Raw genomic sequence first — 26,414 nt, 5'->3', positions numbered from 1 at the left:
CTGTCACGTTAAGCATAAAAGTTGATAACCCTACTCACTCTAACTGAGGATGCTTCTTATATTGTCATCGTGTTCACACTTAAAGCCCTCTGTGCCACAATCTACAAACAAGCAAGAGCAGGAAAGCACCAAATATGGACTTAAGGATGATGTGTATCTGATTTACTCTCAAATGTTCCACTTAGTTCACTTGTGGTTGTCGGCTGCAAAGGAATTACCTATTAATCTCCTTAACAGCAAAGATCTGACCACAAACATTCTTCATCACCTTGTGTTAACGTGGAATGTTGGTTGTCATAATGTAACCGGATTGAAATGAAAGAGCAGAGAGAAGATATCACATTGACCACTGTGAAAAAAAGCAGTCACATTCAAATTTATCAAGCACAGTTACTGAGTTACAATAAATAATATGGACCTTTGTCCACTCCACATCTTCACTTAAACTGATATTATGTATGATCCTGTTTTATTGAAATGCATGGAAGTGAGCCAGCATCAGCAATTATTAATTGAAAGATATAATTGCTTACACCTGCGCTTTCAGTATTACATGTCAAACAGACTGAGAGTGGGGCATGTGGGAAATATTTGAGTCAGCCTTTTAGCTTCAGGAAATTGGGTAGAGGAAATATTGACAAAATAAAAAGTCCTGCCAGCCTTTAGTTCCTTTTACTCTTTTGGATAAGACCCTAAAAAAGATGTTAATATAGAGCCACCGCACATATATCAGTCTTTAATACATAAGTTCAGGAAATAATAATTCTTATTAAAATACTTGTTGAGGTCTGAGGGAAAACAACATCAATCTTTCAATTAAATACTTCTTGAAATAAACAGAATGTTGAAAATAATTCAAATAACTTTTTGTATAGAATAATAAGAAAAAAAAAAGCCTGAGTTTGAATGTTCTTGTTGACAAAAAGTTGTTTTTTTACTCATTTATTTGCAAACTCTTACAATTTCCCACTTTCACATTTTATATGATGTTGCATCACAAACTGACTCATTTGGAAAAAGAGCCCCATCTTCAGGTAATATGTGTTGCATAGCATTCATAGTATTCCAGTACATCAGCACATTTTAATTAAGGAGGTACCAAAATCACAGGAGATGGTCATTATTTTGTATCTTTGAGCAAAGTTAAGATATTATGATTTATGTCATCATTAAGCACATCAAATAAATTTGATTGATGACTTATTTGCCTGCTTAGTTGTTACACATTCATTTAATCATGTGTGTGTTTCAGTATATGCAGACTGTGACCTAGAATGGTGAGCTTTTCCCCCTTTTGTCAGCATTTCACCTCCTGCTCTATTTTTGCCACCTCTGTTTTTGTTCTATCGGTGATGCTTAAAACAAACAGATAGATAAATATATGGATGAAGTATAAACTATTAATTTAAATTAGACTTCACTGAATTTCTGAACTGCTGCTTGTTGAGATTGAAATGTTTGTTTTTTGTTTGTAGATTGGTTTCTGAATGAAACGTTGAAAGATTGCTTTGTTATAAAAATAATTACTTACACAATGTTGCCTATATGTTATATAAATTATGTATAAGGGTAGGCAGGATAAGCCTTGCTTCAGCCTAAACCTTTTTGGTGGGCATATGATTGACTAAAATAGATGTGGATGTGTATGTATGTTTATTTAGGCAGACTACTGTAACGAGGTCTTTACAGGACTCCCTAAAAAGTCCATCATACGGCTGCAGCTCATACAGAATGCTGCTGCTCGAGTCCTAACAAGGACCAAAAAAGTAATAATAATAATTCATAGAATTTATAAAGCGCTTTTCTTAATACTCAAAGTCGCTTTACATGAGGTGAAAACTAAAAACTAAAACATATAAATAAAACAAAACGGGGACGGGGTGGGGCAGGGGGAGAGGTCATGTGTTTTTGGAACAGGTAGGTCTTGAGGTGGTTTTTAAATGAGGGGAGAGAGTCAGATTTGCGATGTGTGAGGGAGAGAGTTCCAGAGAGTGGGGGCAGCGATGGAAAGGCTCTGTCCCCCAAGGTGCGGTGCTTGGACTTGGTGATAGGGGACAGGAGGTTGGCATCTGAAGATCTGAGGTGGCGAGATGGGGAGTGGCGTTTCAGGAGGTCGACCACATCACTCCAGTTCTTAGATCTCTACACTGGCTTCCTGTCTGTCAGAGAATAGACTTTAAAATCCTGCTGATGGTTTATAAAGCACTGATGGTTTAGGCCCAAAATACATTGCTGATCTGCTGCTACTTTATGAACCACCTCGACCTCTGAGGTCATCAGGCACTGGTTTGCTTTCAGTCCCTATAGAGTCAGAATGAAACATGGTGAAGCAGCGTTTAGTCATTATGCACTACATATCTGGAACAAACTCCCTGAAAGCTGTAGGTCCGCTCCACTCTCACCTCTTTAAATCAAAGATTAAGACCTTATAATTGCCACTGCCTTCCTATCTTAGCTCATTTTAACCCACTTAAATTACAATTTTAATGTAATTTTTAATATATTTCTAATTTTCCTTTTCTTTTCTGTTTATTATATTTGTCATGTTAATTATGTTCTTTTATGCCTGTCTGAATGTTTCCAATGCTTTTAATGTTTAATGTAAAGCACATTGAGTTGCCCTCGTGTATCCAAACGTTCCAACAATCGAGTAAGATTTGAAGTATTTAAAGCTGTTCTTTTCAAAGCCTTTTCCCGCCAAACAGAAGTCCTCATCCTGGGAAGACAACACAGTTAGATGTAATCTAGTACACTCATTTAGTCTATTATGGTCTGCAAAACTCACAAGTTAATAACTTGTTCGGAAATTAATAGAATGTTTCCAACTTACAAAACATGTCTCAGAATCATTTCGCTCTGTGCCATGGTATAGTCTGAACCTACATGACGAGACAAAACTGTCAAAATATGATCAAGCAAGAAAACAAATCCACATGTCATCTCATAGTTTTCTTACCCCATTGTATCATTGTGTTTGGACATATTTGTTGCCATTATCTTAATATGTTCCAGTTGAAGGTCATGATGTATTGGTCGTGATGCTCCAAGCATCACCACAAGCATCATCGTTGCAAGAGTTGCAATGTTGAGTTCTTCATGTCTTTGAGCGAGACCGGTTGCTGGTACTGTCACGTTAAGCAGAAAAGTTGATAACCCTACTCACTCTAACTGAGGATGCTTCTTATATTGTCATCGTGTTCACACTTAAAGCCCTCTGTGACCACAATCTACAAACAAGCAAGAGCAGGAAAGCACCAAATATGGACTTAAGGATGATGTGTATCAGATTTACTATTAAATGTTCCACTTAGTTCACTTGTGGTTGTCGGCTGCAAAGGAATTACCTATTAATCTCCTTAACAGCAAAGATCTGACCACAAACATTCTTCATCACCTTGTGTTAACGTGGAATGTTGGTTGTCATAATGTATACGGATTGGAAATGAAAGAGCAGAGAGAAGATATCACATTGACCACTGTAAAAAAAAGCAGTCACATTCAATTTAATCAAGCACAGTTACTGATTTACAATAAATAATATGGACCTTTGTCACTCCACATCTTCACTTAAACTGATATTATGTATGATCCTGTTTATTGAAATGCATGGACGTGAGCCAGCATTCAGCAATTATTAATTGAAAGATATAATTGCTTACACCTGCGCTTTCAGTATTACATGTCACACAGACTGAGAGTGGGCATGTGGGAAATATTTTGAGTCAGCCTTTTAGCTTCAGGAAATTAATTGGGTAGAGGAAATATGACAAAATAAAAAGTCCTGCCAGCCTTTTAGTTTCCTTTTACTCTTTTGGATAAGACCCTAAAAAAGATGTTAATATAGAGCACCGGCACATATATCAGTCTTTAATACATAAGTTCAGGAGAATAATAATTCTTATTAAAATACTTGTTGAGGTCTGAGGGAAAACAACATCAATCTTTCAATTAAATACTTCTTGAAATAACAGAATGTTGAAAATAATTCAAATAACTTTTTGTATAGAATATAAGAAAAAAAAAAAGCCTGAGTTTGAATGTTTCTTGTTGACAAAAAAGTTGTTTTTTACTCATTTATTTGCAAACTCTTACAATTTCCCACTTTCCACATTTTATATTGATGTTGCATCACAAACTGACTCATTTGGAAAAAGAGCCCCATCTTCAGGTAATATGTGTTGCATAGCATTCATAGTATTCCAGTACATCAGCACATTTAATTAAGGAGGTACCAAAATCACAGGAGATGGTCATTATTTTGTATCTTTGAGCAAAGTTAAGATATTATGTTTAATGTCATCATTAAGCACATCAAATAAATTTGATTGATGACTTATTTGCCTGCTTAAGTTGTTACACATTCATTTAATCATGTGTGTGTTTCAGTATATGCAGACTGTGACTTAGAATGGTGAGCTTTCCCCCCTTTTGTCAGCATTTCACCTCCTGCTCTATTTTTGCCACCTCTGTTTTTTGTTCTATCTGTGATGCTTAAAAAACAAACAGATAGATAATTTAAACTATACCTTCACTGATCCCTGCCCTCTTTCTTTCCTTTGTCTGCCTGTCTCTTCATCTCTCTCTCTCTCTCTCTCTCTCTCTCTCTCTCTCTCTCTCTCTCTCTCTCTCTCTCTGCATGTGTATGTGTATGTGTATTTGTACGTATGTATGTACAGAATCAGAATCAGAATCAGCTTTATTGGCCAGTTATGCTTGAACACACAAGGAATTTGACTTAGGTAAACTGTGCTCTCTTTGTACAAGGCATAAGAATAAGACATACAAATAAAAATAAAATATATAATTACAATAACATCAGCTATAAATACAAAAGAACAACAAATAGGCATGACTAATATGTACAGGCTAAAATAATATGATAGTAGTGCAGGGGTGAGTAGCAGAGGTAGTTTTTAAATAAAAAAAATAGTAGTTAAATAATAAAATAAATAGAAATATGGAATTCTGCTTGGAGAATTGTTGCCTTGTATATTTACATATCGATATGTGTGCACGTATACTAGACTCTCTCTATTTTTTTTTCTTGATGAATCTCTCAGTGATTGTTTTGTTTTTTTTTGCTTTAATTTGTAATTTTTTACATGGTTCCTATGTTGTTGAGGGAAGAGTTGATTGTTGATGCAGACCATAATAACCTCATCAACCACTGTATTGACTCTCCATGGACTGACTGAGTGGACGCGAAAACAAACCCGCGCGCCATTCTCAGTGTTAACAAATGAATGAAATGGAAATACAGCCAGCAGCATTTCAGTTCCCCGAGAAAATCACTCCCTTCTTGACTTAACGAATCAATAAGCTACGGTGAACCTGGACCACTTAGAGAGGCAGAGCATCGGAGACTGTCCGCCAATAGGAGAGCTCACCGGATTTAGGCTAGATGCGCCATTTTACTGCGTCCACAGCCATCCGGCAAGATGGTCCCCTCGCTTTGTCTGCTCTGACCGGAGTTGTTTCGGTATTCAGTGCTTCTTCTTGCCTTTATAACATCGGGAATCCTACCAATTAGACCAAACTGGACTACTTCTATCTTTAACGAAACGTGTCTGCACCAGATGAGCAATGGCGACGATGGAAAGCAGGTGTGAACACGGTGTAGTGTGTTTGTTTAGATAAGTCGGGGTTTGATTACAGTGCTACCTTCACTAGCGGCGCGCCGGGCCATGAGTGCAGGATGCTAGTTAGCAAGCTAGGATAGCCGGCAATGCTTAAGTTCGTACACATGCATTTTCATAGCCTAACGTGGGTTTACAGGGAGGTTTGTTGTACGAATCAAAATAACAAAGTGTGCCTGTCTGTATAAATAAAGGTTATTTGTATTCAGACTAACGGTTAACGTTCAGTGCTAGCAGCTAGGTTTGTGCCAGGCTGCAGTGCGCGCAGTGGTTCGTGTCATGGTGTCGTAAGAAAGCGGGAAGGCCTGTGTCTGTGTGTGTGTGTGTGTGTGTGTGCATGTTTCAGTGCATGTTTCGGTGCATGCCATGCATAGGACACTGCATGGCATGCACCGACGAGATTGCAATGTTGCCAGGGCAACGTGGGGCAATGGAAGGAAGTAGGTCTTCATTATCATTGGTGGCTGTAGCTGCTAATGTTAGCTCAAACTCGGCATCTATGATAGGCAGAGGTTTCATGTGTTGTCAAAACATGGAGAGACTGCATCGAAGAAAAAAACAAGGAAGCACAAAGCTGCAAATGGAGAGGCGTGCCAAGGCAAACGGGCTCTTTTTCTTCGACTGACAAAGGATTTGGACTCATTTCAGGGCCTGGTTGATGCTGGCCGGACAGTGATAGCTCCAGTCCGCTCTGAGAGATCTAATCAGCACGTTATGATGACGCAAAATAAACAGCGGGGCTCTGTCTGGGGATGTGCTCCTGAAATATTCACCAATAATCATATGTAGATACCAGAAATTAAAAAAAAAAATCTAATAAATAAATATATTAATGCTGATATCATGCTTTTGTATTGACGTGCACTTTAGTGAAGTTTGTTTGGACGTTGGACCAATTCAGCTTTATTTATATAGCATCCTTCATACATAAAAAACTTGCAGCCCAAAGTGCTTCACAGAATAACAGAGAGACAGAAAACAACAACAATGGTAAAATTATAAAAGGCATGATTATAAATAAAATACTTAAAAATAGAATAAAATCAATACAGTAAAATTAATAAGATACGTAATATTGGAAAGAAAAGCTAGAATTAAGGTAGCTTTAACAAGATCAGATGAATACAATAATAAATATATAATTAAATAAGATACATATATGTTAAAGCAATGATTCAAATAACAATGGTTAAAATAATAATACAACTAATAACAATGCAGTCCAGGGCTGAAAATAAATTACTCCAAATTAAAAGGTAACTCTTAAGTTTACTTTAAAAACAACATCAAACATCAGAGCATTGTCTGCAATCTCTGATTAAAGCATAAACTCAACACAACTCAAAACACGAAGACTCACACTCAACCCTCGAAGGATGCATGTCATTGCGTATAATTATATGTACTTATCACATTTGAGCAAAGTACATTTTAACACAATATAGCTTTTGTCAGTCTGAGTTAGGTCTATAAGATGTCTAGTTTTTTGGTTAATTTACACACACACATCATCACAAATGTACATCTATATATATATTCATTAAACATTTCACAATGGTTGGATGTGTGGAAAGGGGTGACCCCAAGGAAGCTGTTTAGAGCTTTTAATAGGGGGCCCAATTTCCCACAAATAAAGATGTAACAGACAAGATACAACAACAACAACATACTAACAGACAACAAACACACAACAGACAATCCAATATTGTGGTTACATACATATATAAGTAGGTGCATTGATATGATCAGTAAATTAACCATACATTGCTAGAAGTTGCAATTTTAGTTTTTTTTTTAAGCTGGAGATGGCATGTGACATTTTTTACCCATCGTCGAACTCATTCCATATCTAAAGCTTGTACGTTTAATCTTCGTTGTTCCCAGTGATTATTGACGTGCACTTTAGTGAAGTTTGTTTGGACGTTGGACCAACATCAAACATCGGAGGATTGTCTGCAATCTTTGACTAAAGCATAAACTCAACACAACTCAAAACATGAAGACTCACACTCAACCCTGAAGGATGCATGTAATTCTGTATAATTATGTGTACTTATCACATTTGAGCAAAGTAAATTTTAACAAAATATAGTTTTTGTCAGTCTGAGTTAAGTCTATAAAATATTACAGTAGTTACGAGTTTGCTGCGATGTGCTATTTTGTTATTCTTTTCTGTTGCTGTTAATTCCCATTTCCATTTTCTTTCAATATATATACCAGAATGTTGCTGTATTTACAAAAATGTACGTAGTTCTTGCTTATCCTCTTTGAAGTGGAAGCCATGACTCTGTCAGGCTGCTTGGGGGCCACCCTGAAATAAATAAAATATTCTATTATATGAATATGAAAAGGAATTGTGAAATAGTGGCCAGCACATGGACTGTAGAAACTACTGCTTGCTTGTCATGTCTTGTCTGATTGTGCTTGCTGACACTAAATACATGCAGACATGTCATCACATTACTGACACAGATCAATGTAATACCCCACTATGAAATCCTCATTTAAGAGTATGTTGTTCAATGTCTCACCAGGTAAAATGAGTCTGCCTTCTTCCGAAACAATCATTGACCAAATGGCAGAGAAAACAGAGGAGGTAAGTTTGCAGCTATTTTTGGAAAGTTATCAGTGTGTTTTCATGTAACAGACAAGAGAAAGAAAATCCAAAGCACAGATTTTCACATTTTTATATGTTTCTGTCTGAGTTATCAAACTGTCGAAATACACTTTGTATCCTCTTCAGCCTGGGAGCTCAAAAGAAACTATGAAGCCCTCTTCTTCTCGCAACAAGAGGTGAGAAGCAGTTTTTCTTTAATGTTGATGTTAAACTGATTTCTTACGTCATGTCTGCAAAACTGTTCTCACAAACGGCTTAAAATATTCAAGATATGTGCAAACTGATTTCAGGAATCCGCTACTGTAGCTAAGCACACTGGACCGAATGAATCAGAGTCAGCGGAGAGTCAGAATGAAGGTGCCTCCTCTGACAACCCCTCTGACAACAACACAAGCAGTGTATCTAGAGGTATTAACCACCGAGCCACTGGTTTCTTCTTGAGAGATCACTGAATCGGATGCTGATTATGCTGTATTCTTTTTGCTTTTGCCTTTGAACAGGCACTTTAGTGATCAGGCCAGCTGGGAATGACAATAAAGGCGCCATGAAACTCAGAGTGGACTTCAAACAGAACATACAGGTGACTCCATGTCATAGTTTGGATATTTAACCAGTTTACGACAAGCGAGTGCACATAGAATCTTGAATGTCAGTGGACTTCAAAGTTATCACTCAAAAAGTGAAAAAGCAGAGGGAAACAATTAAACTGTTCTTTTCTACTTTTCACAGATGACACCCTGCAAAAGAAGTAAGCTGCACGGCCTGTGGAAAACAAGTCAACCAGTTTCAGCGCAACTCTGTGTATGAGCATCCTGTGCTCAAAGTACTTATTTGCAGGGTAGGAAAGCTCACTTACTCTCATAGCCATCATAGTAATGTTTTTTTTAAATTGGTGTATCGGTGATGACTTTATTTCCTCCTCCTATAGTCATGCTACAAGTATTACACAAGTGATGACATCAACAAAGACTCTGATGGGATGGATGAGCAGTGCAGGTAAACAATTTTTTACACAAGACTAACAAAATTGTACATGTATTTCTTAATCAAGAGACAAAGATGCAAAGAAAAGCAATGCTTAAATACAACCTCTCCCTCAGTGGACTCGACAGAGAGTCTCATAAGAATATTTGAAATATTAGAAATAGATTTGACCCCTTTTCCTTCGCTTTTGTAATCATACAGTGTATGCTCAATACTTATTCAGGTTTCACAAATTTTTGAAACTACAAGTGGTCTGAACATTCAAGACTTCAAGAACCACGTTTTGTATATTTTCTAAAAATGTGTAAAACCTTTTTCTCCCCAGGTGGTGTGCTGAAGGTGGCAAACTCATCTGCTGTGACTACTGTAGCAATGCTTTCTGCAAGAAGTGCATCCTGCGCAACCTGGGCAGGAAGGAGCTCTCAGTCATCACTGATGAGCTCTCAAGTGGCACTGCTACGTCTGCAGGTCTGACCCTCTACAGGATCTGGCCTCCAAATGCCACAGTGTCATGGAACAACTAGAACTGAAGCTACGAAAATCCGACAAAACCTCAGAGGAACGTGAGAGCAGGAAACACAAGAGCAAAGCAGTAAAAGAGCACAAAGCAGTGGTGAATGGAAAAGAACACACCGAAGGCTCAGGGACCATGACATTTTCCTACAAAAGCTGCAGGTACCCAAAGAACTTATTAAAAAGACAAAAAACTTGTTGAAACTACGACAGGTTTGAACAATACGTTCATTCAGTTCATCCAGCAGGCTGCAGAGGAGCAGGGAGATAAGTCTATCAGGTATCGACATTTGAAAGCCTTCAAGGCCGTGCTCGCTGATCTGAAAAAGCCCACAGTGCTTTGGAGGCGTCCTTGGTGCCTGAGTTTAAAAGTATGGAGCTGCAGAACGGGAATGACGAGCAACATGTCATGAAAAAGAGCACTGAAGTTAGTCAACCTGTGAAAAACGAACACACGGATGATGTGGCGGATGCAGGTGTTGAGGCTGATGAAGAAGAGGAGCAAGACAAGGAACAGGTGATGGAGCAGGATGAGCAGCCAAATGAGGATATCAACAAGGATCTGGTTGAAGAAATGGATGAGAAGCAGGATGGGCAGCCAAATGAGGATCTTAACAAGGATCTGGTTGAAGAAATGGATGAGAAGCAGGACGGGCACCCTAACGAGGATTTCAACAAGGACTCAGGTGAGGAAATGGATGAGAAGCAGGATGAGCAGCCTAACGAGGATTTCAACAAGGACTATGGTGAGGAAATGGATGAGAAGCAGGACGGGCCGCCTAACGAGGATCTCAACCAGGACTCGGGTGAGGAACTGGATGATGATCCCATTGAAGATCTTGTTGAGGATCCTGTTGAGGATCCTGTTGAGGATCCAGTTTTGGAGAAACATGTTGAGCAGGACATGGAAAATGATCAGATGCCGTTGGAGAGTGAAACGAAAGACAGCCAGACAGAAACTGATGTAACCAAAAAGAACATTAAAACTGAAATGTGTGATGATGCGCTTTTGTCAACCAGTGAAATGTCTCTAGACCATGACATTATGTCTGTGCCCCCTTCAGTTCCCGAGGAGCTTTTTCAGATGGTAGAAAGTCTGGCAGACTCTAGCATGCTGTCACAGAAAGACAGTGACCTGGCCACAAACACTGACAAGAATACAGACACAAAGCCAATCACAAACTCAACAGACTCTGAGCGCCCCCAGCCCAAGGTCAAGAACCTCATAGTCAAACTGACTCCTGTGCCCGTCGTGACAACAATTGGATCAAGAACCTCCAGGACCAAAAACAAAGAGAAAGATGAAGAGACACTCAAAAAAAGCAAAGATGAAAAATGTGAGGAAAAGGAAGATGAGGCCAGTGCGGATAAGACCGAGAGCCCACCTCCCAGCAGGCGCTCTAGTAGAGTGAAGACCACGCCCTTGAGGAAGCAGACTGATAACAAGAGCAAGGAAGAGTCCTCTGACTCAGAGACAGAGGAAAATGGCAAGAGCAAGGCCAAGTCCTCCAAGAAACGTTCTAACTCTAAGAAATCTTCCAAGACCAAGAAAGAAGAAAAAGAAGATGAAGAAAAAGAAGACGAAGACGAAGAAGAAGAAGAGGAAGAGGAGAAGCAGAGCAAAGCTTCAGAGGAAAAGACAGTGGACTCTGACTCAGATGTAGTTCCTGACATACTGTTAGAGAAAGCTGCAGCAGCAAACAGCACAGATGAGGAACAAGAGGGCAAAAGTGCTAAGAAGTGTTTATTCAAATCAAACAACACATCAGCAAAGGAAACAGACAAAGCGTCCAAACGTAAAAGAAAGTCTGAAAGCTCTGATTCAGATCCAGAGAACAAAAGTAAAAAAAAACCCAAGAAGAAGAAATCTAAAGGCTCGGACTCATCAGACTCCGACGGCGACCACGAGAAAGAGAAGAAGAGTAAAGTGAGCACAGAAAGGAGGCGATCTAGCCGTGTGAAGAAGCAAGATGAAGCAAAAGGGGACGACAAAAAGTCACCCGAGAAGAAGGGATCGGAGCGGAAACGGTCTTATGAGAAGAAGAGCAAGAGAAAGAACTCCTCAACACCTTCTAAGCTGCAGTCTTCATCCAGCGAGGACGAGGAGGAGCAGCAGCCTGACGGTGACTCCGGAGAGGACAGCGATCAGCAAAAGATCAAACCTATTGTGGAGGATAATGTGATGGGGGCAAGTGGACCTTTCCACCAATCCTCAGGTAAATCGTTTATAAGAGAAAAAGAGTTTCATGGCCCGGGTTAAGCTCCTCACCCTACTCAGTCTACCGGACTTTTAGTCCATGAATTACAAGAAACGAAATTTTGAAATCTATACCCTTAGTTTTTTCTTCCTCACATGTATGTACTGTAATTATGTTGCTAGTGCCAGCGGATGTTCCATGGCTTATCTTAGCATGAAGTCCTCTACTGCTCACAAGACAGTTCATGAGCAGCTGACCTACACTGAATTGTAAAAACGAATTATGAATGTTAAGAATATGTGAAAGTATTAATTTAATAATGAATTTACTCTTCCATTAACAAAGTGTGTGTTATTCTGTTTTGAAGGAGACGAAGATGACAAAGAGAAGATCTCTGGGGTCTGTGAGGATGATGACGACGACGATCCTGAGAACAGGTACGCCCCTCCACATGTAAAATTGATCAAGACCTATATATTTTTACTTTGTGCTTTTTTAAAAATTAAAGCTGTATGTCTTCGATACTCAAAGCTGCTCAGTGGCTGTTTCATTTTATTTTCCGAGCGTGTCCTAAGGGCAGTGTTTGTCCCTCCTTCATTCCAGTAAGGATAGTGCCAATAGCAGTGTCTCGTATCAATGGGGTTTTTATAAGCTGCCATCGTTTCCATCAGTTGCCCATTCACAAGCTCCAAGGAGAAATTGCTGTCACATTCTTCCACTATTCTGGGTGTAGCTTACAGTGGAGAGAGTCCATGCCTTTTTGGAGTAAATGTTAAATTTTTAACACCTCTAAGGGATTTACTTAGAATTATTTAGAGGTTTATATATATTTGCTTTTAGCGCCTTTTTTTTTTTGGGAAACACAACATTGGATAGGGCAGGAAATGGAAGAGAACGTGGAGGAGGTTAAGAGGCTGAGTACTCCAATGGTTGGGCCAACTGCTTTGGGGACTATAATCTCTGAACATGGGGTGCACAATTTAATCGCTAGCAAAACTGGCATCCCACATAAAGGATATTTTTTTTGTAAATGTTACATAACAAGGAAAAGGATTGTGTGAGTTTCTTTACTTGAATACCTGAACATTCTGATTTTTATTTTGGTTACAATATTTGTTGTAGAACCATTTATTTGAATGTGATTAATGAAGCCCCACACTTTTCCATTGTCTGCCTGTCTCTTTCTGTCTTTCTCCTGAAGGATCGCAAAGAAAATGCTTCTTGCACAAATAAAATCGAACTACTCTTCCGGAGCGGAGAGTTCTTCAGATAATGAAGGAGACGATAAGGCTGAGAAGTCATCCAAAAAAGTAAAAAAAGAGGAAGACGACGACGACGAACATGAAGATGAGGAGCAAGGTAGCACATATTTGCAGATTCTATCCTGCTGGTTGAGTTTAGCCTTGTTTATTTTGTGCTGTTTCAAACCTTTTCCTCTTTTTGAAGATGAGGACTCGGACGACTCCAGCTCTGATGCCGATGTGAAGAAGGCTGGAAAACGACACAAACTGCTTCGCCATAAACTCTCGTTGAGTGAGGGCGAATCAGGAGACGAGAAAGCATCTCGTAAAGACAAGAAGAAAGGCAAGAAGAAGTCATCACGAAAAGGTTTGATCAGATTATTTCATCCTACCAGTATGGACACATATTCTGAACTCTGTGATGAAGAGCAGCAGGTGACCTGTTTCTTTGCCTTCTGTTTTTGGCCTGTTAGTGGCCAGTGATGACTCTGCAGACTCCGACTTTGATAACTCAGAGTCCAGTGAGGAGTCGGGGGTAAGCGAGGAAGTAAGTGAATCAGAGAAAGAGGGGAAGCGTCGAAAGACAAGGTAAGAAGTGAGAACTTAAACCAATCATCATCAGGAATTAATTATTGCCACTGGATCTGGATTGATTTTCTGCTTTTGCTGATGTGATTTCTGATTTGTGTCTGTAGATCTTCAAAGAAGAAGGATGAGGAGAAACAGAGAAGTTACAAGCAGAAGAAGAAGCGACGCAGGATCAAAGTTCAGGATTCCTCTTCCAGCAATGAGAAGGTGTTTGAAATTCAGAGCACTCGGTCGCAGTCTGTCTTGAACTGTCCCAAAGTTTCTTTCCCCCCCACACAGGTTGTGCCAGGTGGAGATGGACCAGCATAACGTTTACTAGTCAGGTCACGCGTGGCACATAAAATGTAATTTGAAGTTACCCCTGGAGTGTGTTGTGAGGACACAAATTAATCATGGGGCTGCTCGGCTTCTGATCGTAGGGAGTGAATTTTTCCCCTTAGGGCTGAAGATCAGAGGGCTGAACTTAATGTTCCTTTCCACAGAGCGGGGAGGAAGATGATGACGACGATCCAGACGGCAAAAAGGGACGCAAAAAGATCCGCAAAATCCTGAAGCACGACAAGCTGCGGACAGAGACGAGGGATGCTTTGAAAGAGGAGGAAGACAGGAGGAAACGTATTTCTGAGAGGGAAGAACTCAGGAAGAAACTTCGAGAGGTAAATATGAAGTGAAACTGGCAAAGTGTTCAATGTCAAATTTAAGCACTAGGATTAAGCTCTCAGCTGTTATTATTTCATGCAGGGTAACATGTTTACCTTTATTTATAATTCCTCTGTGGTATGTTTGACATTAAAAGGCTGTGGGCAGCTTTCCTAGTGCTTTTAAATCTAGTTCTGTTGTGTTTTTGTGTTTTATAGCTTGCGCTTATTGTGAGCTCACTTGACATATTTGAATGAGACTCAGACATTCATACATTCAGTCATAATCAATTTCTGAATTATGAACATGTAAAGTGGATTTGATTAACTTGGGTTGTTTATCAAAAGTTGGAAGTTGAGAGTCCTCTTGTGGATTTAGTTAAATCATAAGATGATGTATTCACAGCAATCTGAAAAAGAGTCAAATCTAACCTGTGTGACTGTCCTGATCTTTCCTCAGGTTATAGTCGTCAAGGAGTCGTCACTGATGGCCTGTCCTATCACCACTAAGCTGGTGCTGGATGAGAACGAAGAGACAAAGGAGCCGATAGTGCAGGTGCACAGGAACCTCGTCACAAAGCTTAAACCTCATCAGGTGGACGGTAAGGGCAAAGTGAATTCAGTCACAAAATAGTTAAAGTGTTCAACACAAAACTGGATTTGCTACATTGAGGAACCCCGGTCTAATTTCAGTCTCTCTCTGTGTGTTCAGGAGTGCAGTTCATGTGGGACTGCTGCTGTGAATCTGTGAAGAAAATGGAGAAGTCCTCTGGCTCCGGCTGCATTCTCGCCCATTGCATGGGGCTGGGAAAAACTCTGCAGGTACCGAGGAGAGAGCAGCATGTTTATCTCTTGTGAATGTACATGAACCAGTCCCTCCAGGAAGTTCCTATTTCGCGATCGCAACTATCAACGCAAATTCAACCAATCAGCGCGATTTCTGGGCGTCCTTGCTCTACTCACCTCCATGTATCTCTATCATCTTCTTTGAGGATTTTTACCTCCGGTGTGCGTTAGTGACAAAGACACAACCGGGGATGTCTGTTTAATATTTGAGGTTTGACGTTTTGCCGCCATTACCGTAAAAAGCTCCCGACTTCAGCTTGATTTAATCCAGTTTGGAGATACATCAGACACATTTAGTACGTTTTGATAAACTCCTTGTTGAAAGATGCAGATGCATTTCAGAGTGCCGTGAACTGACTGACTGTCAAGTGCCTCTGTCACTGCAGGTACATTCAAGGACCGTCGTAAATGTGCAATACAGTCTTTTCATGGAATTTTTCTGTAAATCAAGAGAATCAAAATACAGTCAGTGTGGCCACGTCAAGAATGTTTTCTAAAAACAACTGCCAATAATTTAACATATTTACTTGCCCCTGAGATGTTATTGGGGAAAAAAGCTTTTAAAAAACCCCGCAAAATCAGGCTTTTTGGGCGGCAACAATCACAAAAAAAAAGCGCGAAATCCTGAAGGAACTGATGAACTGTGTATATGTAGGTATTCCTCTCAGACAGTGAGGCACATCGTCTGGAAGAGCTGATTTACATTAGAGAAATGGAACAATTGCACTGTATCAACTAAATATAGAAAAATGATGTTCTCCATTTCCTTTCATGTAAATATTACAAAATGCTCAAGAAGTGTTCGATCCCAATGCTTACACTGTCAGGCACAGCCATTGTTGTTCAAATGGTAGCAATGAAAAGTATTTTATAAATGAGATAGAACTCTGAGAGTTTGGTTGGCAAACTGCCACCCTAAATAGAACATCAATGTGAACCTGTGTATACCACCTTATACTTAACTGTACTTCTGTTTTTGTCCTGTAGGTGGTGACGTTCCTACACACTTTGCTGCTCTGTGAGAAGCTTGACTTCACCACAGCTCTGGTGGTTTGTCCCCTGAACACTGTTCTTAATTGGCTCAATGAGTTTGAGAAGTGGCAAGAAGGAATGAAGGATGAGGAGAGTTTAGAGGTAAACAATCACTGTCACCTTACCTTTAACTCAGTTCCTTTTTGACATTGTTTGTTTTTCCATTTGTGTGCATTTAACTCACAATGAAGTATCCCTGCACATGTTGTTTGTACTAGGTGACTGAGCTGGCCACAGTCAAGAGGCCTCAGGAGCGAGCACTCGCCCTCCAGCAATGGCAAGAGTCGGGCGGCGTTATGATCATGGGTTATGAGATGTACCGAAATCTGACTCAGGGCAGGAACATCAAGAGCAAGAAGCTTAAAGAGACTTTTCAGAAGACTCTGGTAGATCCAGGTACAGAAATTAGTTGACAGGATGCGTCAAAGAGTGAAAGACAAGAGATAACATTGAATTAAATTGGTCACCAGCTCATAGAGTCTAAAAGCAGTAATCTTTTAAATAGATTTCCAGCTTTACCTCAACCCAGAATAAGTCTTTCCTTTCCTTTCTCCCTCACTTACCTCAGGTCCAGACATGGTGATCTGTGATGAAGGTCACATCCTGAAGAATGAGGCGTCAGCTGTGTCCAAAGCGATGAATTCCATCAGGACGAGGAGGAGAGTTGTACTCACTGGAACACCTCTGCAGAACAACCTTGTTGAATGTGAGACGGACGAGTTATTCAGGCGCTAAGTGTATCATCTTTCTTGCGTATGGATATGTTTCAAACTGTGATCTTTCTTTTTTTTTCGTCTTAGACCACTGCATGGTGAACTTCATCAAGGAGAACCTGCTTGGGTCAATTAAAGAGTTCAGGAACCGTTTCATTAACCCCATCCAGAACGGACAGTGTGCCGATTCCACATTCCAAGATGTCCGGATCATGAAGAAGAGGGCTCACATCCTGTATGAGATGCTGGCTGGCTGTGTTCAGGTACAAATCCAGCTGAAGTACATTACTCAGATTCTCTTTGACCTGTTTTGTTTTGCCTCATAAAATTGATGTTTTTTTTTTTGTTTTCAACAGAGGAAAGATTACACAGCGTTGACTAAGTTCCTGCCTCCCAAACACGAGTATGTGTTGTCAGTCAGAGTAACCCCGATCCAGTGTAAACTCTACAGATACTACCTGGAGCACTTCACAGGTGAGAACTGTGCTCTTTCTGGAGGTGTGCTCATTTCACTGTACGGGAGCACAGGGTTGTGAGAAAAGCTGTGCCACTTGCTCAGTGGTGGGCAGTAACAGAGTAAATTTACTTGAGTACTGTACTTAAGTAAATTTTTTGAGTATCTGTACTTTAGTTGAGTATTATTTGGGGGAAACTTATTCATTTTTAGCCACTACATTTCTATCAGTGCACTAGCTACTCACTACTGTTGCTTTGAAGTCAGCTCATGAATTTCCTTCTCTTTTCTGAAATCTGATCCCTAAGACAGTAAAATGTGTTTGTGTAGTTCTGTTTGTCGCAGTGGTTTAGCCATGTCTGTATATCATGCGTCTCCACGGTTGAACGTGGAGCAAACACAGAGCAGATTTCACTCAGATCAGGCAGTTCATGTAGAGGTGGTAATGATGTCTGTAATTCTCCACCTGAGCACCCATGGCCATATCTTCAGCCCATGTTAGAGGTTTTTGAAATGAAGAATGATACGTATCATTTGAAATGTTCACCCTGTTTCCCATTCACTGTCCAACCTGAGAAAGCGTTGAGCTACTTAACATTTTTTTCATTCCCGATGAACATTTCAAACTAAGATGTCTGTGCTTGGAGTAACTTAGTTGCTGTTTTTATTCCATGGTATAGTTTTAAGAGATTTCAATTAATGATTTTTAGATAACATAATGTAACAGAATGTACTCCTATGTATTCTTGAATGCACTTTATGAGATATTTTAAGAAGTACTTTGAATACTTAAGTATTTTTAAAAGCAAGTACTTCAGTATTTTAACTCAAGTAATAATCTGACTGAACAACTTTCACTTGTATTGGAGTAATATTTGACCTGGTGGATCTCTTCTCTGACTAAAGTAATGAAGCTGTGTACTTTGTCCATCACTGCACTTGCTTGCTTACTTCTCTAATCTTTTGGGTATGGGGACCAGCAGAACCTCCAGGGGCTGCTGACAGCTTTTTCAAAGTGTTTCTCAAACACCGATTTAGCCTGGTCTCAGAATGCAACAAATTAATACAGATCTTGGTCAATTGAGAATTTCTCTGGAAAACATGTGTCGTCTAGGACAAGTCGAAATCCTGCTGCAGGAGTCGTGTTTCTCTATTAAGTGCTCTCTTGACTGGATGTCGTTTGCTCAGCCGAGGTTTTCAGATAAATGGAGGGCCTTTCTGCTCTCTCACTTTTTCATGCTGCTTTGTTAAGTCGTTTAGTGGACTTTCCTCTCAGAATGTGGCCCAAGACGTGTGTGTGTGTGTGTGTGTGTGTGTGTGTGTGTGTGTGTGTGTGTGTGTGTGTGTGTGTGTGTGTGTGTGTGTGTGTGTGTGTGTGGTGTGTGTGTGTGTGTGTGTGTGTGTGTGTGTGTGTGTGTGTGTGTGTGTGTGTGTGTGTGTGTGTGTAAAAGTGGCAGCTGGCAGAGTGCCGCAGGCAGGGTTTAAGCCCAGTTTCCCACGTCTCCCTAATGAAGAGCTCTGGGAGAGAGGGAACAGAGGGTGGGGGGTAAAAGGGGGACTGTGGGGGCATAAAGGAACGGGAAAGAAATTTGGAGGCAGGAGGGGCTAGAGGTTTTGCACCAAAAACAAAGAACAGGAGAGCCGGTATGTAAGAAGAGGAGTGATGCGGGGGGGTTGGTTGGTGGTATGTGCTGTGGCTCATTAAGCCAGGTTGTCCACAGGGCACAGCACTGATGTTGTGGCTTTGACTCTGGACCTTCACAGCGGTGTCTTTGGACCTAAGACCACCAGTTGGGCTGCAGCAGGGGAAGGCTGGAAGTGTTCTTCCTTTAGATGTTGCTTATGTGAGCCCCCCCCCCCAAACATACAGTGTCTTATATAGATTTAGATTAGATGGTAATAATGACATTACTTCAATGTGTTCTTGTCCAGGTGGTAAGTGTCAGACACTTCTATTGATGATTTGTTGCTCTATCTTTTATTCCAATCTGTATCTATCAGGGCAGGCTCTCCGGTACATAATGAACACACATCTATCTCCTTCCTCACACTCTTTCCCTCTCTGTGTGCAGGTATTGGGAATGCTGTGGAGGGGGGACGGGGCCGTGCAGGGACCAAACTCTTCCAGGATTTCCAGATGCTGAGTAGAATCTGGACCCATCCTTGGTGTCTTCAGCTGGACTACATCAGTAAAGAAAACAGGGTAGGACCAGGGAAGACGAGAGGAAACCATGCTGAACACTAACTCCAAAAACTGGGAATACATTAGCACAAATCACAACACACACTGCGGGAAAATAAAAGAAATCTAGTGCTGACAGGTCATGCACCTGGGGAGAACACAGACATATTGCCACCACTGCAAAAAAGAAAAAGTCCCTCATGCATCATTTTTGCTGCCCACGACCCAGCTCCCAGTGTTTGGTTGACCTATATCATCTCACAGCAGAGACTAAAGCAAATGCTTCCTCTTGCAGGGCTTCTTCGACGAGGACAGTATGGACGAGTTCATCGCCTCAGAGACAGAAGAATCTTCCATGAGCATGACCTCTGAGGACGAGAAGAAAAAGTAAAACAGCATTTTAGTTCTTTTCGAATTGTTTTACACAGACCCAACCTCATTTAATTGTCCCTTCTCACTTTCATGCGTTGCTCTCACTGACCCTGCCTCCCTCCACTGATCCTCCTTTTATTAGGAAAAAGAAGAAGGGAAAAAAGAGGGGATCTGAGGATTCGGACAGTGACGACGTGGAGGTCATCAAGGAGTGGAACTCAAGCTCTCGGGGCAAAAACGGAGAGGGTCGAAGTAGACCAGAGCCTGTAGAGGAACGTAAGTGTACACATATGGGACATTCGGGATTGGAGAAACTACAACTGCATGTGTTGGAATTATCCCCCTGATTAAAAGATGAACTCATGCACCTCTAAAAAAAAAATTAAAAAAAATACTGCCACTTTGAACCTTTTTTTGTCATTATGACAAAGTTTTGACCTCATCGATATTTGATCCTAGATTGATGAAACAATTGGTTGATAGAAGTTGTACAAAATTGGCGGCTGCATTCTGATACCATTATATTATTACATCTGCCATATAAGACAAGTTCTTAATACTTGGTTACAGAAGTTTAAGAATATCTGCTCAGTGTTTTGCCTGATCAAAAAACAAAACACTAAGACTGCTAACATCTCTTGTAGTTTTAGTACAACCGGCAAACATGTAGTAGTGCAATGTTCATCTTTGTTACATCTTGTGAGGCTGTTCTGATTTGTAACTTTGCACATCAGCAGCAGCTCAGCCCTCCAGCTCAGCTCCAGGGAGTCCCACTCCCGACTGGCACAAGGAGTTTGTCACTGAGCAGGATGCTGAGATCCTGGAGCATTCTGGGAAGATGACACTGCTCTTTGAGATCCTGCGCATGGCAGAGGAAGTGGATGAGAAAGTGTAAGTGTGTATGAACTTATTGTATGAAAAGGAAACCTTTTCCAACTGTTCTGTCGTGTGGGTAGTGTGCAGTGTTTCTGTAAAGTGTTTGAGACTTGCATAAAGCTTGGTCCTCTCTCCTAACCTGCCCTCAGGTTGGTGTTCAGTCAGTCTCTTATCTCGCTGGATCTGATTGAGGATTTCCTGGAGCTTGCTTGCAGAGCCAAAGATGAGGACAAAGTCTCTCCATACAAAGGTACATATTTTTATTGAATTCTGGCAGGGCCTCTTGTCCACTGAGTCTAGCAAGAGCTCCGTGAATATGTCTGTCAGTGTGTTTGCCTTACTTGAGCAAATAATCACACACTTACCTGTGATCAGCTTCCCCTCTCAATGCTATGACACGAAAGGCTGCTCTTAGTGACACTGTTTACAAAGATCAAGAAGTCAGGCTTAACATTATAACCCCAATTCAGTCTTAATGCAGCTGGAGGATCCTTTTGGCGGTTAATTTGTGGCTTTACAACGAAGACTTCAGACTGGCTGAACTGTGAGGTAGAGAAAAAAAAAGACCCAAACCCTTAGCTTTCACGCAGGCTGAAGTATTTTCATATGGAGGTGCTGGTTTCACACTTGTAAGACAGCCCACGTGCAACATGTATTCTTGTACACCCTTATTATGTGTGCTTATTACCCCTTAACTCACACAAACACGCTGCCGCTGGTGTAAGGTCATGTTCCTAATTAAACTTCAGCAGCTGTTTTTACTTTCATTTTGAAAATGATTAGACCTTGACTTTTTATTCCACAAAAAAATGTTTGCTCAAGGGTTTGTAATTTGTAATGAAAAGATCACAGTGCCGTAATTGAAAACATACTGAAGTGTTGGTTATGGAGGCTGGCAAAGGGGGGGTTGGCCATCTTGAAGGCTAAACATGGCTGGCCTCTTACCAACACAGCTCTTCATCTGCTGTCTGCTAATGCCCAAACTAAGTCCCTCTGACAGGGGTAAGGTCGGGCATACTCGGTTCTTATTTATTTAAAGTCGTGAACTCGCACTGTATGAGTGAATCCTTTACGACGCACGACCTAAGCGCACAACTTATGTGCACACACTGTACGGTCAGACTGTCGAGCATGACATTGACAATTATCAATAAAGTTTCCTTAGAAAAACTCTGTTACAGAGAAATTAAAGTCGGAGAATATGACCTTTAAAGTACAGGTATCATCTTTCTGATGTGTCAGTATACCAAGGAAAACTGAAATATTTTCTTAGATACAAGCTTTTGTTTCCCTCCGGCCAATCAGAGGGTGCCAAAAGTCGAGGACCCCTCATCCCCATCTCCTCACCTCTGCTTCACCTCAGTCAAAAACGTTATCCCATTTAGCCCTGTCACTGACACCAAGTTCTCCAGATCAGCCTATAGTCGCAGTGTTTCCCTTTCTTGAAGCAACATGTGTGTAAGATGTGTGATGGATTTCTTACCTGTAACGTATCTTTGAAGGTGACGGCAAGTGGTTCAGGAACATTGACTACTATCGCCTGGACGGCTCCACTGGCGCCTTGACCAGGAAGAAGTGGGCTGAAGACTTTAATGACACTAGTAACACAAGGTAATATACTTCTGCATTTTTCTCTGTTGATATCTGGAATGTAAATGATTGATTGAATTGAGCCCAACTCACCTCTCTCCACTTTACCTGTGTGTTACCAGAGGTCGTTTGTTCCTCATTTCAACACGAGCCGGCTCTCTTGGCATCAACCTTGTGGCAGCCAACAGAGTCATCATCTTTGACGCCTCGTGGAACCCCTCCTATGACGTCCAGAGTATTTTCAGGGTCTACCGCTTCGGCCAGGTTAAGACTGTCTACGTGTACAGATTCCTGGCCCAGGTGAGTTACTAAATGCATACAAGTTTTGTCATGTACAATCTACTGTGTGGTATGAAATCCTGAGTTACAGATTAACACTCATAAGTCATGATGTGACTCTTGTTATTAATTTGAAGCTGTCATAATTCAGCCCGTGCCATCTGCTCATTTGTTTCTCATTTCTCAGGGTACAATGGAGGAGAAGATTTATGACCGGCAGGTAACCAAACAGTCCCTGTCATTTCGTGTGGTGGACCAGCAGCAGATTGAGAGGCACTTCACCACCCATGAGCTGACCGAGCTCTACAACTTTCAGCCGGACCAGCTGGATGACCCCACAGAGAAGAAGAGCAAAAAGGCAACACCTTTACTTCCAAAGGTAACCATACACTAATATATGCCTTACATGTACTACATTTTCAAACATACATCTTTATTGGAACCAGCTTATTTTTGTGAATTGGAATAAGTCACACATGTTATTGGACTTTTGCAAACCATTGACTGAGTTTTCATGGTTGTCTTCAAACTAATCCCCACAGGAAAGCAGAAAAGCAACCTGAAAGCCATTAACAGTAGTAAAATTGTCTTTTTTTCCTTCAACAAACATGGCATAGAATGCCATTTTAAATGCCAAGCTTTGTTTTCCCAGAATTGCACGGAGTAGTTTGTTGTTTCTTTTGAAGTTTAGCACCTCAGTTATAAACTGTTTTTAGACTCAATGCCAGCTTGTATCCTGCTTGGCCTTTCCGGGATCTTTCTGTTCCTTCTAGTTTCCTTTCATAATCCTCCAACAGCCGTGTCTCTCCTTCATGCAGGTGCTGTGTCACTATTTGAGCCCCCTGGGGTTTAATAAGAACACGCGGCCCTTACATGGGCCATCCAGCCCCGCACAGCTGCACAGATTTGTCTGTTTACTGCTATTTACTAAATAGTCTTCTCATTGCAACACTGCTGCTGCCCAGCTATAAACCTGCACTCCTCTATTTTCTCTTCTCATCATTCCTTCCCTGTTGATCTTTAATTCACTCCCATCCCTGCCCACTCCTTCCCTTTCTGATGGCTCTGAGTTTATTCAGATCATCCTAAGTGGTTCTACTTCTTTGTTTTGGCTTGAACTGGGTTAATCTGCAGAAACCTGTAAACAGGATGAATCAAAGAAACACTGCATCCAACTTTCTTGCTCTTTCTGTGAGTGATTGAGAGGCCTTTCAGTGCACCTTAATGGAAAGTCTGTTTTCCATTCATACTGTCAAAAGATCTTTATCACTTTTCCCGTCATGGGTATGAACAGGTAAGGAGCGCTGTATGAGTCCACTCAGCCAGCAGCTGATAGCAGTGCACTCACCTAACATATCCCTCTAAACCAGGAGTTACCACTAACCTTGCAGCAAAGCACAGTTGGAGATTTGTAGAGGAAAGATGTGTTCATTGAGCCACGGCCTGTTAGATGTGTATGATCTTTAATGAACCCGGTGACATTTATGGGACACAGTATTAAAGACGGAGAGGCGGACAAGCTCTTAACAAGCCGACCTGTTTTGGCCAGGGGGTGAACTGTGATGTGGCAGCGGGGCTGCAGTATTATGGAAGGAATTTGCCGTCTGGAATGATGTGAAGATGAGTCAGACACCCTCCATCACTTTGAGCCAATGACACAGACGGAGAGAGGGATTTGAGCCACGGCAGAGGGAGTTTGTATTTCTTTTCCTGAACTCTGCGCACTAGGAAGTTCTATTTACTGCTTTAAAATGGGGTCACACAGGCCACTGAGTTAAATTAGGATATGTACCATGTTTTGCTCATTGCTTTTAAAGTCAGTTGTCTTTCTTTTCACTAATTCCAGCCCACCACCTCCTCTCATCAGTCCCTCTTTGTGTGCTTCATCTAGTTACACATTGCTGCGGTTATTTCTGCACTGCCATCCCATCATAATGCTACCTTGATGTCCACTTTCCTCTCCCTTGAAGTTCTCACTCTCTTCGCCGTCCAACATTACCCCACCTATTCTCCTCCCCACCATCTTCGCGACCATCTGTTGCCCTAACTTGCCACTCTGCTTATGAATGTTCAAAGCAAGCTCAGTGAAGTTTTTTCTTCTCCTTTTCTCCCTCTGGCCTACCCCTGCATCATGAAGGGTCATTATTTAAACCCCTCTCTTAAAGATCTCCCTGCGCTCCTCAGAGAGACTAATTGGAGACAAAGAAAGCAGGAGCACTTCCCCGTAATAACAAAGAAGGTCCTCGGATCCCAGACATGAGATTTTGGCTCCCCATCCGCCCATCCTGTGACACCCTCACCTATTTCCTGTTCATCACACTTGTGTCGTTTTCATTGAACATGCAACCACATGTACAATGGGAGGTAAAGACAGCAGTTTCATGTGTACAAGTCATCAGTGTTCCCTTCAAACCTGGCTGCATTGTACAGACTGTGGGCGTTCCTCCAGGTATGTGCTCCCAGCAGGTGATGGTAGCAGTGGTCATTAGGCTCTGTAAGGTACACTGAAAGGCTGTGGGGAGGCTGCACTCAGGCCACAGTACAGACTGGAGCAGTAACCCACACCATGTTTGTCTCATTAAAGGTAGGAAGTCACTTTGACCTGGAAGGAAAAATCCTCCTTATAAAGTCTGTAAATCTGATTTATCGTCAGTCAGCAGTGTTCAGTAGATTACAGGGTTAGTTTGTGATGTCAGTTTTGCTCGCACTGTACCCCGTCGACTAAGTGGTTTCTCTTGCTTCCCAGAATGCTTTTTGCCAGCTTTCAGGAAACGTGCCCAGGCCTGTTACAATGCAGGTGGAAAGAACACTAATGATAGTAACAGCAGGAGGCCGCAGAGTTGGTGCAGGTGAGAAAAGGCAAGAGCCATGGCCCACATTTGCTGCACTCTGATCTATTGAGACTCTCTGCTGTCTTTGGAGATATTAAAGACTCTGTCCAGGGTGTAGAGAATCATTGCCTGGTGTTTGAACTGATGCTGAAAGACTGGTATTTGAAATATGTTTCTTGCATCAAACTGAATAGGAGCATATATTTTCAACATTTGAGATGTTGTCTTACCCCTTTTTGAAATGAATAAAGATAGGGTTTAAATGATTTGCAAACCATCAAAAACAGTTTTATAAACATTTTACACAGCTTCCCAACTTTTGGGGAATTGGCGTTGTGTTTCAAAGGTGGATCATGCTACCTTGGTGTTTCCCACACACCCCTATGTGGACGAGCCTAGTTAGAGTTGTAAGTGTCTATTAAGGTGCATTTCGACCAAGAGTTCCGGGGTCTTTTAGCCCCCTGAACTAAAAGGTTTCTGTGCCCCCACTGTTGTCTGCGTTTCAACCACAGGCTGAAGTCCCAGGTAGATTGTGCAAATCAGGCCAGTAACATATGGAGGAAAAAAATTATATTAAATCATATTTTGAAATCTTAATAAAAAACTAAACTAGTTTGCATTCCCAGTAACTCCCTCTGTGTTTCAACAACTGTGTTAACTCCACAAACACCATTACGTTCAACCAAAAGTCCCAGGACCTTTTGAAAAGTACTACCCCCAAAGCAAGGGCTTTTCAGGGGGGGATTATCTACCCCTGAACTATATTTAGACCCTGGTTCCTCCAGTTGAAATGTACGTAGTTCAGGGGTGAACTCCCTAGTTCC

At 41.2% G+C, this 26,414-nt stretch overlaps 1 protein-coding gene across 1 annotated transcript in view; it reads left to right on the top strand.

The window, feature by feature from the left end:
• The first annotated feature begins 5,236 nt into the window (after positions 1 to 5,236).
• Positions 5,237 to 26,414, top strand: part of atrx (ATRX chromatin remodeler) — a 33,471-nt gene continuing 12,293 nt past the window's right edge. The window contains exons 1-29 of the mRNA XM_034689150.1: positions 5,237 to 5,603; positions 8,171 to 8,232; positions 8,380 to 8,429; positions 8,544 to 8,661; positions 8,754 to 8,833; positions 8,983 to 9,091; positions 9,182 to 9,249; positions 9,563 to 11,966; positions 12,316 to 12,385; positions 13,150 to 13,307; positions 13,395 to 13,556; positions 13,663 to 13,777; positions 13,885 to 13,984; positions 14,260 to 14,433; positions 14,876 to 15,017; positions 15,128 to 15,237; positions 16,249 to 16,395; positions 16,512 to 16,689; positions 16,862 to 16,999; positions 17,094 to 17,269; positions 17,363 to 17,480; positions 19,533 to 19,663; positions 19,938 to 20,029; positions 20,157 to 20,290; positions 20,749 to 20,905; positions 21,040 to 21,140; positions 22,393 to 22,501; positions 22,603 to 22,780; positions 22,947 to 23,138. Of these exons, the coding sequence (XP_034545041.1) occupies positions 10,124 to 11,966; positions 12,316 to 12,385; positions 13,150 to 13,307; positions 13,395 to 13,556; positions 13,663 to 13,777; positions 13,885 to 13,984; positions 14,260 to 14,433; positions 14,876 to 15,017; positions 15,128 to 15,237; positions 16,249 to 16,395; positions 16,512 to 16,689; positions 16,862 to 16,999; positions 17,094 to 17,269; positions 17,363 to 17,480; positions 19,533 to 19,663; positions 19,938 to 20,029; positions 20,157 to 20,290; positions 20,749 to 20,905; positions 21,040 to 21,140; positions 22,393 to 22,501; positions 22,603 to 22,780; positions 22,947 to 23,138 (4,725 nt within the window). The 5' untranslated portion in view covers positions 5,237 to 5,603; positions 8,171 to 8,232; positions 8,380 to 8,429; ... (3 more) ...; positions 9,182 to 9,249; positions 9,563 to 10,123. The remainder of the gene's footprint in view (positions 5,604 to 8,170; positions 8,233 to 8,379; positions 8,430 to 8,543; positions 8,662 to 8,753; positions 8,834 to 8,982; positions 9,092 to 9,181; positions 9,250 to 9,562; positions 11,967 to 12,315; positions 12,386 to 13,149; positions 13,308 to 13,394; positions 13,557 to 13,662; positions 13,778 to 13,884; positions 13,985 to 14,259; positions 14,434 to 14,875; positions 15,018 to 15,127; positions 15,238 to 16,248; positions 16,396 to 16,511; positions 16,690 to 16,861; positions 17,000 to 17,093; positions 17,270 to 17,362; positions 17,481 to 19,532; positions 19,664 to 19,937; positions 20,030 to 20,156; positions 20,291 to 20,748; positions 20,906 to 21,039; positions 21,141 to 22,392; positions 22,502 to 22,602; positions 22,781 to 22,946; positions 23,139 to 26,414) is intronic.

This window comes from Notolabrus celidotus, chromosome 8, assembly GCF_009762535.1.
Source record: "Notolabrus celidotus isolate fNotCel1 chromosome 8, fNotCel1.pri, whole genome shotgun sequence".
Lineage (NCBI taxonomy): Eukaryota > Metazoa > Chordata > Actinopteri > Labriformes > Labridae > Notolabrus > Notolabrus celidotus.
This window is presented reverse-complemented; position numbering and strand designations above follow the sequence as displayed.